The 15141-nt window shown below is 46.1% G+C and overlaps 1 protein-coding gene across 1 annotated transcript in view; it reads right to left on the bottom strand.

The window, feature by feature from the left end:
- The window catches only part of CHCHD3 (coiled-coil-helix-coiled-coil-helix domain containing 3), a 217168-nt gene that overhangs the window by 166056 nt on the left and 35971 nt on the right, over positions 1-15141 (bottom strand). Inside the window, exon 3 of the mRNA XM_083700960.1 lies at positions 2111-2192. Coding sequence (XP_083557086.1) covers positions 2111-2192 — 82 coding nt within the window. The remainder of the gene's footprint in view (positions 1-2110; positions 2193-15141) is intronic.

The raw sequence follows: 15141 nt of genomic DNA, 5'->3' as shown, positions 1-15141 counted from the left end.
CTACTCAATTCAAAGAGGCATATTTCAGCTGAGTTTTGGGGGTTTTTACAGAACCATTTACACACTAGCATCCAATTATTTACAACATTAAGATAATTTACAGTGTAATCCAATATATTACTCAAAAGTAAGTCCCAAACAGACCAATGGGGCATACGCCCAGCTAAACCACCCCACACACTTCATTGATTCCCTCCTCCCTTGACAAATTTCAGTCCAGGTACTTTGGGCTACTGGAAAAACTTTTTATATATTTACATGGTTCATAAATTAACGTGACATAGTTTTTACTTTTGTTTGCCTTCCCAAGTCAAACAGCATGCTCAGTTCTAAGGCCAGACTCCTGCCTCTCTAGGCTTATTAGATCTAGAACAGAGAATGCATCTGGACGGATCAAGGGCATAATAAATAGCATTGTCTCAGAGCGAAGGGTGGTTTCCACCAACCTTTAAGGAGGCAGTGGTAAGACCGAAGTAATCAGGCTGGACTCTGGGTGATGGGGATATCATTCCCTTCCTGGGCAAGGCCCTTAAGTGAGCAGTTGCCGGCCAACTCCAAGCACTCTTCGATGAAACTGGATTTCTAAATCCATTTCGATAAGTTTTGAAGCCAGGCTTTGGCACAGAAACTGCTTTGGTTTTATTCATTTTTTTTATTTATTTATTTACAGGCCATTCAACAACGTGTTCTGAGTGGCTTACAACAAGGTTAAAAACTATTAAATATGTAAAAAAATAAAATTGGAATGGTCTTTGCCGGGAAGGGAGGGGGGGGATAAAACTCCGTAGGTCTCTCTATACCATTCAGCAGTTTTCAAAACAATCAACCATGGTGTCTTTACTGTTCCAGTTGGAAGACGAATGGTTCCACTACTGCCTTGATGACCAATTCCAGGGGAGGGGCTGGGGAGAGTTCTGTTCAGCCAGCTAAGCAAGGTGATCCAGACCAGTGCCTGGATGGGAGAACATTGGGGACCCCCCCCCCAAAAAAGAAGCTACACTGAGCTTACTAGAAGCGGAAACTGAGCATAAAGGTAAAGGGACCCCTGACCATTAAGTCCAGTAGCGGACTCTGGGGTTGCAGCGCTCACCTAGCTTTAGTGGCTGAGGGAGCCAGCATTTGTCTGAAGACAGCTTCCGGATCATGTGGCCAGCATGATCAAGCCACTTCTGGCGAACCAAAGCAGCACACGGAAACGCTGTTTAACCTTCCTGCCGGAGCGGTACCTATTTATCTACTTGCACTTTGACGTGCTTTTTCGAACTGCTAGGTTGGCAGGAGCAGGGACTGAACAACGGGAGCTCACCCTGTCAAGGGCACTGATTAATTTTTAAACGTAGCTGCTTGGATTTCATTTTATTAATGTATAATTGAAAGCGCTGCACTCTTCTGACCTGTGCCTTCAAGACCTACTAAACATTTATGACTAAAGCCCAACTTCAGCCTTTCAAATGCAAAAAAAAACCCCAAATTTGTAGAAGAGTAAATATTGCTGTTTTTCACCCAAGATACACTATAGGATGCCCATAGCATGTCCAATAGAAAAAGCAACAGCAGTTCCCTTTCCCCAACCTCCATCCCAACACACAAAGACACACACAGCATCTCTTTACGTATTTCAAAGCCTAATGTATGTCCTCTTCTTCAAAGCAGTTCTACCTGTTCCCCTGCTGTTAGAATGTACCTCTTGATCAATCTGATGAGTTCAGCAACACAAGCCTCCGTGCTTTTTCCTGAGCAATTCAATTGCTAGGCAAACAGTTTAGGAAGGCTCCAGAGAGGGTGGGAAATACAAAAACATAAAAGGCAGAACTTTAAACCCTCCCCCCTTAAAAAAAAAAAGCATAATAGCATAGCACTTCAAGTATGTGAGGTCAGAGAGATGTAGACAGAATGCAAACCACAGAGAATAACAACTCTCTACTAATTTATTTTTCTGTTTACCACCATTACACGCCAAACAAATAGAAGCCTGGCCACACCTTGCTTTAAAAAACATCCTAATTCACCCAGAGACCTCTGCTTTCCCCACTCACCACAACATTGCAAGAAGCATGCCTTTAAAACACAAACAGCGAGGACTGAAGATCTATTCCTGACCAAAACAAACCTTTTATGGGCTTCAGCATCTCTCCTGGCTTGTTCTAATGCCAATTCTTCAGCTATTCTTTTCTTCAGGTCTTCCTCATTCACTGGAATTAAGAAGTAGGAAAGGATTAAGCGACATGGATGGGATACAGGTGATGCCAGAATGCAACACATTCAGAACGACCCGATAAAAGAATAGCCAGGAGGGTTTGTTCGGTTTTGCCATCACGTTTTCAACTCATACCAACATAATCACCAAAGCAGCTATTGCAGGGATGGGGAGCCCCAGGTCTGGGGGCCAAACGTGACTCTCCAGTCCTATCTGGGCCTCAGGAGCTTCCTCAGGTCATACGGCTCACCTGGGTGGATGGAGGCTAGAAAGGGACATGGGATGGGGTGTAGAAACTAGCCTACCATACATAAGTAAAAATTTACATTCACTGCTCTGCCCACTGTTGCCTTTGGCATGTAGTGAGCATCTCTAGTGTGTCTTGTACTGTAGCTACAATTCCTGCATTGCAGGGAGTTGGACCAGATGGCCCTTGGGGTCTCCTCCAACTCTATACTTCTATGTGTCTATGTGGCCCCCAGAAGGTTGCCCAGAAGGGAATGAGGACCCTCAGGCTGAGAAAGGTTCCCCACTCCTGAGCTATTGCAAGCTGCTTCTTATAACAGGGCCTCTGACAAAAGACAATGCCTAGAGGTGACCTTCTTCATTTCTTTGATGTACATTGGGCAGCGTCGTCTGATGAGCTGCCCTCCCAATGTTGTCCTCCAGCTCCCATCAGCCCCAGCTAGCATGGACAACCTGCAGGTATAATGAGGCTTGCAGCCCAACAACATCTAGAAGGCATCACTTTGCCCAAGCTGGACAACCCCTCTCAATGCTCAACCAACTGGAGTCATTTTGGTTGTTTCGAAAATAGGAAAAGGATGAAAACGTGTCTTCCAAGCTTCCCACTAGGGAAAAACAAATTTTACTTATGCTGCTTCTGAAATGCACCTACCACTGTCTCTTTTTAAGTCACTCATCAGAGAGCTTTGCCAAAATCACATGGCTTTAAAAGACTGGTGGGCAGCATAAATGGCACAAACCGTACACAGATTCCAAAAAACCCCACTAACCCGCTTATAATTTAGGCTGCAGTCCGCAAGGATCTTCTTCTGTTCAAACACAATTGTCCTATTGGGATTTGCACAGCCAACACGCCCAGAGGATTGTGCCCTTTCGTTTGGTTTTATCTCTTCTCTGCCCATCTCAAACCCCCACAAGCAGCTCTCATTCACAGCTGAACTACAAAGGCAGCAAAACATTTTATGCCACAATTGATCATTAGAGTCATCTCAACTCTAGAAAGATACTTCAAGTGTCTGGTTTGGCACCCGACAACAGACATACAATGCATAACAATTAAGGTGTCCACCAAGCTATGTATCACAATTTTTTATTGCTTCTGCATGTAAGAATGGATAAAAAAGGCTAATGGAGCGTAGAACCAACTTCTGAGGAACAATAAATAAGATTCGGGTATCAGCCAATAAAGACATGGCACTTTTGACCTTAACAATCAATTAGGTTATGCATTGATCAGCTTGATCCTAACAGGGAATAAAAGCGGAGCTGTAGATCATTAAATAGAAATTCTATTAACCCTTGTAAGCAAGATGGTTCCCAAATGAGAAATTGAAGCAAGCTGAGTAAAACCTAATCCTGGAAGGAGGTCACTGTTTGAGAAATAACTCCTGCAATTTTATTTATCTGCCCAAGTGCTTTCAAAAAACCCAAATAATTTGACTCAAATTGCTGTGTTAAAACACGTAGGCAGACAATTCCTATTTAGTTGAAGTGAATAAATTGCGTGCAAATAAACCACTGGAGAATACAGCAAAGTATAATTACTCCAAGTCTGGCCAGGTTAAGGTCACCTAGAGAACACACATTATTGGCAGGGAACCCAGTTTTTCTCTGGGCAAATTCTGAGGTTATACCAGACACTCATGAGATGCGTTTGAGAGTTATGTGTCAAGGAACAGCAGAGTTGCTTGCCTTTTAGATAGCACCAAGGGCACTTGAGCCACAAAATGAGTGTCCAGTTGAAGAAATACGCCCAGCTTGGCATGGGTTGTTTGTTCAGATGAACATCTGTTCTATGAATGGGTGTACAAATATGCAGTAGTTAAAGGCAGTACCACATCTATGTGGGACACATGCCTGTATTCAAAATGGGTATCTCTGTATCGTGTTCCCTCCCTACCATTTACCTGTGTTTCATCACACTGAGTATTTCCCAGCCTCCATCAAGAATATGAAGCAGCATGAGGTAAGCACACAATGCAGGTTAAGTGATGCCACACACTGCAGGAGAAGAGAGAACTCAACATGGACTTCCCTTTTGACAGGAGACACACGGCCTGTACCAATGGGTACCTAGCAGATATGATCCAATTCCTCCCTTGTGTGTTCATTAAACACGTGAGTAGATTTGCAGGAACATAGCTTCCCAAACTTGGGCTCCCAGTTGTTGTCAAACTAAAATTCCCACCATGCCCAACTATCTGACACACTGGCTGGGGTTGATGGGTGTTGTAGCACAATTCCTAGCCCAATTCAAAGTGTTGGCCTCAGCCCTGTATACCTGAAAGAGGGTCTCCACCCCCATCGTTCTGCCCAGACACTGAGGTCCAGCGCTGAGGGCCTTCTGGCAGTTCCCTCACTGTGAGAAATGAGGCTACAGGGAACCAGGCAGAGGGTCTTCTTGGTAGTGGCGCCTGCCCTGTGGAATGCCCTCCCATCAGATGTCAAGGAGATAAGTAACTATACAACCTTTTGAAGACATCTGATGGCAGCCCTGTATACATAGGATTATAGTGTTTAATGTTTTATTATGTTTTTGCATATGCTGGAAGCCTCCGAGAGTGTCTGGGGCAACACAGTCAGATGGCCGGGGTACAAATGTTGTTGTTGTTGTTGTTGTTGTTGGTTAAGGTGACTCTTTGGAATCCAAAAACTATGACCAAATCATGTAGCAGATGAGATACAAGCAGGAGTTCTCTACTCCTTAGGCTGTCACCACCAAAAGGACAGATAAGGGAGGGGGGAATGTCTTTTAGTGGCTCAGATGTTTATGCATTAATTATTTCATAAAATGTATGCACAACTTGATTGTAAAACAACAACAAAAATCAAAGTGGTTTACAAAAAAGTTTTGCCAGAACCAATGTCCATTTTCAGCCATCATCAGGCAAAGAGTGGATTGGGATGGTTTTTAAGCTTCTGTTCAAGAGCCTGAAGTTGATAGAAAATGTGGTATTTCTAGACCTGCCCTAGACCTCCTACATAAATCAAGTTAGCAAGTGTGGCGCTTGCCTCCAGGATAATGTGTTATCCGCCTCCAGATCTCCACATTTCCCAACAACGAGCACAGCACTCAAACCCCCACTAGCTGACTGAACCAACAAGTACACGTAAGGCAATTTCTCTGTGGAAGGACATTATAACATTCTAAGACCTTCTGAAATGAAGTGACTATATGGTTAACACAGCCAGCTAATTTGCTCATTTAATTGAAGTATAAAATGGACTTGATTCTGATCTATCACAGACTAGAGAGCTTTACTGCAGTCCCAAGTAATTTGGATGAGAAAGTTCATTAAAATACTAGAGTTACAACACACCTGAACAGTTTGTCACATCTAGTGCATAATTCTTCAAGCATGTGAACGAAAGAGGGGATGAAAGAACACCTGCTGACATTATTTTGTTTGGTCTTTTAAGGCAACTTTAAGAAAAATTCCCTCACACGCAGCTATTAAAGCAAACCAGTAGTCTCAAGGTGAGAGGCAGGGCAATGTTACAAGCGAGACATATGCAAATCCAGACTGAAAGGCAAAGAGCAATGGAGAAAAAGGCATCCATAAAGAAGGCAGACACAAAGCTAGGGGAGACACAAGCACCTTCTTAAAATAATTGCAACTAGATCAGGCATAGGCAAACTCCGTCCCTCCAGATGTTTTGGACTACAATTCCCATCATCCCTGACCACTGGTCCTGTTAGCTAGGGATGATGGGAATTGTAGTCCGAAATATCTGGAGGGTCGGAGTTTGCCTATGCCTGAACTAGATACTAGGCTTGGGCGATATATTGATATATCGCCTAGGAGCAGTATGAGGAGCAGACTACGATGTCCGTTTCACTTTTTAGCAGTACAGTATATCGCTGAAGAAACTGACACATCTCCTGAGTCCCTCTGCTGGCAGCATCAACATCAGTGGTTGGCAAAGTTTTTGTGGCTTGGGCCGGTTCATGGTCCCGCAGACGCCGCAGTGGGCCAGGGTGTGTGTGCGCACACAGACACACATGTGCAAACGCTATTTCTGGCACTCCTTCCCCTGCAGCCAATGGGAAGCCAGCCAGCGTCGCAGAAGGCAGTACCCGCTCTGCGCCGGCGCACGGAAGCTGTCCAAGTGGGCGGCGGGGGTCCATGGGCCGGTTAAACGACCCCCATAGGCCACTTGTGGCCCACGGGCCTTAGGTTGCCAACCCCTGATCTACTCAGTGTTGGTTTGGATAGGTGTGAAGTTTGAAGTCTATATGATGATATAGATTTCATATTCAGGTAGGTAGTCATGTTGGTCTGATGCAGTCGAAATAAATTAAAAAATTGTCCAATACATACACACGAACACTTATACCCAGAACAAACTTAGTTGGTCTCTAAGGTGCGACTGGACAACTTATTTATTTATTTTTTAATAGATTTCATAATTTTTGACCTGGCAATACATCAGGAATCATAATGTGTATTCGGATTGGGCAATATCAGGAGTGGTTTTACCACTGCTTCCTTCGAGCAGGCTGGCAGGGACCATCCCCCCTCAAGAAGGCATTAATCACCTCCCTGGTCCAGCCAGCTGCCCCCTCACTGTTATTTTTTATCAGCCAAGAGGGGCAAAGGTCCAGAGCATGGGTAGACAAACTAAGGCCCGGGGGTCGCATCCAGCCCAATCGCCTTCTCAATCCGACCTGCGGATGATCCGGGAATCAGCATGTTTTTACATGAGTAGAATGTGTCCTTTTATTTAAAATGCATCTCTGGGTTATTTGTGGGGCATAGGAATTCATTCGTTATTATTTTTTTCAAAATATAGTCCGCCCCCCCCCCATAAGGTCTGAGGGACAGTGAACCGGCCCCCTGCTGAAAAAGTTTGCTGACCCCTGGTCCAGAGCATAGGTCCTTGACCGATCCAAGCACCTTGTCCACATCTTCAAGCCTTACTAAATGAAACCCATGCAATATAATAGACAGTAGACAGATCTCTCAAGATTCATCTGCTGTAACAGTGGAAAAGGCTGGCTTGATCTAAGAAGTCTTTTGAAATTAACCCGTGGTATCACCTGAGGGCAAACTCCATTTTTCCCCAGTCCTGCAGGAGATCAACTACATTTGCTTCCACACGGCCATTCAAAAATATGTGCTGCCCTGCATTGTAATCAGAATTCCATTCAATGAAATCAGCCGCTGACAATCTTTTCTACTTTTGTGTTTTAGTTCATTCTAAACAGGATTTGCAGCTGTTTGGTCTATCCCCATGGAACAACAATAACAACAAACCCTCAAAAGCAATTCTATCACCTGAATATCACTGACATACATTTGTACAGTGGTGCCTCGCAAGACGAAATTAATTCGTTCCGCAAGTCTTTTCGTCTTGCGAGTTTTTCGTCTTGCGAAGCACGGTTTCCCATAGGAATGCATTGAAAATCAATCAATGCGTTCCTATGGAAACCGCCTTCAGACCAGGTTTGGGGACAGTCTGTCCCCCGACCTCTTCTGAAGGCCGACGGGGGGGGCGAAAGTCTTTGCTTCCCCCCCCTTCCCGGGACAGCGGAGACTTCTCCGCTGTCCTGGGGCGATTTTAAAATGCTGGCGGGCGGCAGCGAAGCCTTCGCTGCCGCCCGCCAGCATTTTAAAAACCCCGGGAAGGCAGGCAGGGGGGACAAAGACTTTTGCCCCCCACCCGCCTTCAGAAGAGGTCCAGAGGGCTCTCCAAGCTGCGGATAGCAGCCTGCTGCCCCGTGCGAGGGGCAGACATTCGCAGCTTGGGGCTCCCCATGCGGCGAATGTCTGCCCTGCGCGAGGGGCGCTCTGCTTAAGAGCGCCCCTCGTGCGGGGCAGCAGGCTGCTATCCGCAGCCTAGGCGGGAACTCTTCTGAAGGCTGGGGGGAGAAGGGCTTTTCTTCCCACCGCCAGCCTTCAGAACAGCATTCTGAATGTTGGCGGTGGGGAGGAAAAACCCTCCTCCCACCGCAAGCCCCGGGAACAGAGGAGAAGCGCTGCGCACCTTCGCCTCTGTTCCCGGACCTGTCCTGAAGGCTTGCGGTGGGAGGAGGGCTTTCCTCCCCACCGCCAACATTCAGAATGCTGTTCTGAATGTTGGCGGTGGGGAGGAAAAACCCTCCTCCCACCGCAAGCCCCGGGAACAGAGGAGAAGCCCTTCGCGCCTTGTCCTCTGTTCCCGGACCTCCCACCGCAAGCCTTAGGACAGGTCCAGGAACAGCTGCGCTTCCCCGCTGTCCCCGGAGATTTCCCTATGGGCTTTCGTCTTGCGAAGCAAGCCCATAGGGAAATTCGTCTTGCGAAGCCGCTAAAAAATCGGAAAACCCTTTCGTCTTGCGGGTTTTTCGTTTAGCGAGGCATTCGTCTTGCGGGGCACCACTGTATTTGCATAATATTCTCTCTTATAAATAATAATTGATTGCAATGGTTTTGAATGTCTTTGTTTCACATGAGTTGATTAACGTGGCATTTTGGTCCCACTAAACGTGATATGGACCCACTAATAAATAAAAGCAGCGGGGGGGGGGGACTATTAGTCAGTTGATCAACCTTTGTTTGACTGGTCAAATGACCAACTTTAATTCAAAAAGATCAACGTGCAGGCGATCTAGTTTGTTTTATATCTCTCCCATTGCAGACTTGCTACCTGAAATGACAAACATCTGCACTGGAGGCAATGCAGTGAGTGGGGGAGACAGAAAGGAAACACTTAACATGCTAATAGTCATAAATAATGAGAAAAGGACAGACTTACAGCTTGATGACCTGAAACACTGACACCACAAAGCAAAGATTTTATTATATTTTACTGCTCCCTTGCAGTTGACCTTTCCTCCGCCTCCTGTTTATACAATACGCAAGTCATCTTCCCTTCATTATTGGGCTTCCTAACAAGCTCTCCAGCGCAGGCCATAGCTAAGTTCCATAAACACACCTAGAAGGGAAGGGAAGCTGGCCGTGACAAGAGCAGCTGACAGGGAACCAAGAGCAGAGCTGGAAACCAGAGCCTGGGGGATGCAAAAGGTCTTTGCAATGCTCATCATCAAAGGGCACTTTCACAAGGGACACGAAAAAGGCTTTATAGTACCAAATGTGTCCCTTTGGAATGTTTAGGGGAAGAGAGGAAAGCCGTTTTAAAATTAAATGCATGCTCCAGCCGTGGTGGCTCTTTTGTGGAAAATTCAAACATGAACTTTATTTTTTATATAATTTTTATTAGTTTTTTTAACACTGCTCCTGATCTCAGAGCCAGTGTGGTGTAGTGGTTAAGAGCGGTAGACTTTCAACAATAATTAAACATATTTTTACATCTTTTTCAATTTTTTGACTTCCATCAGTCCTGTCTTGAAAATTTTCCAATCTAATCACTTAGTACACATTTCTTATTTTCCCTGTTACATTTAAAACTCATAACCAATATCTCTATTCTTTGTCTACCTTGTAGCACTTCATGTATTCCTCCTTACAAAACTTCTTGTATTCCTACTAGCGTAATTTGTTGGTTACAGTTGCTCTTCAAATAATTCACATACTTCTTCCAATCTTCTGTAAATTTCTGGTCCCACGGTTTTTGAATCCTATCCAATTTTGCATAGTCCATTATTTTCGGCTGCCCTTCTTCTTTCGTTGGATCAAACATGAACTTTAGAGCCACTTGTTTAAGTGTCTAAAATCTTAGTCTAAAACCAGCTCGCTACAGCAACAATAATTCAACCCACTTTACCTAACCCTATCCAACTTGGAACCCAAACAGAATGGGCCACCACCAACATGTGAAGCACTCAGAACCACACACAGACAGGTCTACAACCTAGGACAGAGGTTTTCAACCTTTTGGAGTCCACAGCTCCCTTGACCAACTACGTACAATCTTTCTGCGTTAACCGTGTGGGGCTCAGTAGCTCAGTTCTGCCACCCCTTTTTCAAACACTCTCCATTGTGGAGTGTTTCCTCAGCCTCCTCTCCTGTCCCCTGTCCTTGGAAGTCCACCGGGCAGTAGTCACCACTGCTCCTGGTCTCAGAGCCAGTGTGGTGTAGTGGTTAAGAGCTGTGGACTCGTAATCTGGTGAACCGGGTTCGTGTCTCCGCTCCTCCACATGCAGCTGCTGGGTGACCTTGGGCCAGTCATACTTCTCTGAAGTCTCTCAGCCTCACTCACCTCACAGAGTGTTTGTTGTGGGGGAGGAAGGGAGAGGAGAATGTTAGCCGCTTTGAGACTCCTTCGGGTAGTGATAAAGCGGGATATCAAATCCAAACTCTTCTTCTTCTCTTCTTCAAAAAGAGGTGCCTCCTCACCTTGACCCACAGGGACCAATGAAGAGGATGACCCCAGCCTTAGCAGCCCAAGGGAAATGGGCTGAAGGTGAATATGAGGCCACCATCTTACTCACCTTGGGAGGCAGCAGTGGCAGCAGCGGACACTGCCAGGCCTGCATGGTGGAAAGGCTCCCCTTTGGCGCCGGGCACTCAGCTCCCAGGCAGGCATTGCACACAGCAAGCACAAGAAACGCCAGCACAATGCCTGCCTACCCGACCTCCCACTAGTCTGTCCATTCCCAAAAGAAAGGGCTGGTGGACTGGCTGGCTGGGCTCCCTTGCCTGCTTGCTTGCTTACTCCGAGGCCGCCTCAGTTCCTGGCGCCCAGCATCCACTGGCCAGCCCCAGAGGTACCATTCGCCTCCTGAGCTTGTAGCCAGGGCTGATGCAACAAACAGGCACGCAAGCCTTTGGGAGGCAGAGACGTGAAAGGGCATCAGAGGAGGGAGGGAAGGAAAGAGAGAGAGGCCTGTGTTGCCCACGGCACCCGTGACCTTCATTCAAGGCACCCCAGGGTGCCACGGCACACTGGCTGAAAACCACTGACCTAGGAGTTTAGAGGCATGAATGGTTTGGGTGAGACACAAAGGTCAAATGGAAGGAACATTTCTGTAATACAGTGGTGCCCCGCAAGACGAACGCCTCGCAAGACGGAAAACCCGCTAGACGAAAGGGTTTTCCGTTTTGGAGGCGCTTCGCAAAACGAATTTCCCTATGGGCTTGCTTTGCAAGACGAAAATGTCTTGCGAGTTCCTGCGGGTTTTTCCCCCCTTTTCCCCTTTTTCTAAGCAGCTAAGCCGCTTATCAGCTGATCTGCTAAGCTGATAAGCCGCTAAAAGCCGCTAAACCACTAATAGCGCTAATCCGCTAAGCTGTCAATGGGCTTGCTTCACAAGACGAAAAAACCGCTAGACGAAGAGCCTCACGGAACGGATTAATTTCGTCTTGCGAGGCACTACTGTACAGGAAGTGGGGAATTGAAGTCTGGCTGATGGACCTGCTTTAGGTGAGGAAATGGGTCCTTTGTGTTTCACTCTTCAGGGCAGACATTTTCCTTTCTTTCAGTGTTCACCTAAAGAAGGATGGGGAGCCTACATACCTCCCAGATGTTGCTGGACTACAACTCTCATCATCCCTATCCATTGGCTATGCTGCCTGGGGCTGCTAGCAGTTGGAGTCCAACCACATCTGGAAGGCCACAGGTTCCCTGTCCCTGACCCAAAAACTATAAAATGTGAAGTGGCCCTAAACTTAAGATGATTCTCTTCTGCGTAAGCCACACTTCAATAAAATTCCCAAGGTAGCTGCATATCCCATGCCACTCCCACCCAGAATCATTCATCGTTCTCAATTCAACAATGCAAGGTTTTAGAAATCTGTCCATTATGCACAACTGGACTGCAGCATGCGAAGCACTCTGCAGTTTAGCAGAATGACTTCCTCACTATACAGCCTGTCCTGAAAAATAATAACCCCTAAATTTTTAAGGAGACATACGTGAGTCACCAAATAATAAAGGCATGATATTTAAAATCATCCCCAGACACGGCAAGATTAACAAGCCTGCTTCTGTCGCCACAACTGGAAATAAGCCTCTGTTTTAGGAATCAAACAGCCTTTCCTTGTTCTAAGAAAAAAGGAATCCCGCAGAGGCATTCAGGAAACCTAACAGTTTGTATACCAAGGTAAGTATTTCAGGGGAGGAAATGCAACAGCCCGTGGGGAAGGCATGCCTGAGTCACTTCTGAGAGTGACCTTGTTACACGCTTTCTAGATTCCTGCATTTCTGAGCAACAGGTCAGCTCACTGGAGGACGGTTGTCAAGAACGCTGTTCCTGGATTCTTTTTCAAAGGAAACAAAGGCAAAACCTACCCTCAGAATCACACAGGAGCATCTTGATTCAAAAAAGGGGGCGGGGAGAGAGAGAGAACTAAAATAATGATGTGCAGCTGAGAGGGAGGAATCTCCTGGCAATCTCACTGTAACTGGAAAATGCAGAGGCAGATGTTCCTCGATATGTCCAATGCTATTTATGGGCTGCTATTAAGGATAGTCACTCAGTTTCACTAGCTGTGCCCACTGACAACAGACCCAGACTGCGGTGGTTGGGTGGGGAAAGGAGAGGACAAGCACAACTACTCCAAGGGAACAATGGCCACCATTTTTTAAATGTCCAGTTATTATCAGGGAGGCAATGCAATTCACTTAGTAAAGGCTACTTCGTGCTTTTTCAACAAGGCTGTTATGGCAGAGGTGGGGAACCTCAGGCGCAGGGCCAAATGTGGCAGCTCCAGGCCTCTCCAGCTGGCCCTTGGGACCCATGTATGCCTTGCATGCAAGTGTGGGCTTTTCAAGCTATCACCATTTCCATGGAGACTTTCACACAACCCTTTGATCCCATTGTCCCCTTATAAAGCTAAGAGCAAGTACATTTGGAGTTGCCAACATGAGAACTTCCTCTGGTGCCTCTGAACACCCGCATTGCGCACTGACACCTTCGTTTTCCTCCCATCTCCTCAATGCCTCCTCTGAATTTTAGATTGTATGCTCCTAGAGGCAGGATTGGGTCTTGCTACTCTGTAGAGCATGGTACATATAGAATATATAAGGGATGCCTGCTCATTGCAGTTAGTGACCAATTTATGAAAATATAGATTAGTGTATATATGGTGCTCCGTGTCCTTCTAGCTGTACTCTCAAAGCATGAAACTTGATAGCGCTGTTAACATTGGACAATGTCTTTATAGAAACTTCTAAATGCCTTAAGATGAGCCCTCGTAATATATTCACTTCCCCCCATGAGGCACGAAATCTCTTTTCAATAGCTACTTGACCATATGTCAATTTACTGTCAGAATGCCCTTCTCTTTTCGGAAAACTTTTGCAAATAAGGAGGCAAATGTTCCCTTACCACCAATTGCTGTGACTTGCATTCCCTTAAATCCATTACAGTACAAGCGATTCCCTCCTGCGTAAACACAAAGCTGGAAGTGCATTAGTATAGCTGTTTGTAAGGCTTTTAACACAACAATAGGCTGGAGTATTGGAATTTTAAAACTTTCATATTAAATAACGATGCAAATGGTGATGTGAAGGATTTACAATGCTGCTTTCAGTGAGATAACATGAACACAGCACTGTGCTATTCCCCCCCCCCGCCCCCCTGCTCTGACCAGAGCAATTCACAAATTCCTTAAGAAGCTATTCAGCCTAACAACAGAAGGAATTTACATTGGGTGACCCATTTTATTTCCTTTCAACCTCACTGAAATCATACCTAAAAATGAATGGAAGGGGCGAGAATTGAGCCAGGACTCCTTAATATTTATTTTCAGCAATTCACAAAATGCTATTCTGTTGTAAAAAGGGTATCTTGAAGTATTGATTCCCAAACAGGCAACAGTTAAGCTAAGGCATGCTTGAGCAAAAAGCAAGCCCCGCTGAGTTTGGTGGGGTTTAATTTCTAGCAAGTGAGCTTAGGACTGAAGCCTTGATTCTTTGCATAAGTGCATAAGTACAGAATGCCCTAAGAATTCAATATGCCAGGTGTAAACTACTCCTTTATGCATTGACTACTAGTTAAGGTAAATTGGGAGGGGGTGTTTTGGTTAGCGCATTTTTCAAGTTCAAACATGGCGTTAAAAGTCCCCAGATTTGCAATCCAGGGAAATAATTTCAGTTCCGTAATGCAAAGGTAAAGGGACCCCTGACCATTAGGTCCAGTCGTGACCAACTCTGGGGTTGTGGCATTCATCTCGCTTTATTGGCCAAGGCAGCCGGCATACAGCTTCCGGGTCATGTGGCCAGCATGACTAAGCCACTTCTGGCGAACCAGAGCAGCGCATGGAAACGCCGTTTACCTTCCTGCTGGAGTGGTACCTATTTATCTAATTGAACTTTGACGTGCTTTCGAACTACTAGGTTGGCAGGAGCAGGCACAGAGCAACAGGAGCTCACCTTGTCATGGGTATTCGAACCGCCGACCTTCTGATCAGTAAGTCCTAGGCTCTGTGGTTTAACCCACAGCGCCACCCGCGTCCCCAATGCAAAGGTACCAGGCAGAAAAAGATATTGCTGCTGTTGAGAAAGTGGGGCCCACAAGTTTCCCCAAGGGCAAGCACTGAATGAAACAGATCCGGGTGCTCCATTTCCCTCCCTACAGTCTACCTACCAGATTGCTCCCCGTTCCCTCAGACCCTCATGGTTGCTCCAACTTCCTTTCAGTTGCTCAGATCCTCTGGGTCAGGGCCCACCAATGTGGAGACCAAGCCCCAACTAGTCCAACCCCTGCAATGCAGGAAGAAGAAGAAGAGTTTGGATTTGATATCCCGCTTTATCACCACCCGAAGGAGTCTCAAAGCGGCTAACATTCTCCTTTCCCTTCCTCCCCCACAACA

Source organism: Podarcis gaigeae (genome assembly GCF_964106915.1).
Source record: "Podarcis gaigeae genome assembly, chromosome: 10".
In the NCBI taxonomy this organism is placed as follows: domain Eukaryota; kingdom Metazoa; phylum Chordata; class Lepidosauria; order Squamata; family Lacertidae; genus Podarcis; species Podarcis gaigeae.
The sequence above is the reverse complement of the archived record's forward strand: the minus strand, read 5'-3'. Positions and strand labels throughout refer to the sequence as shown.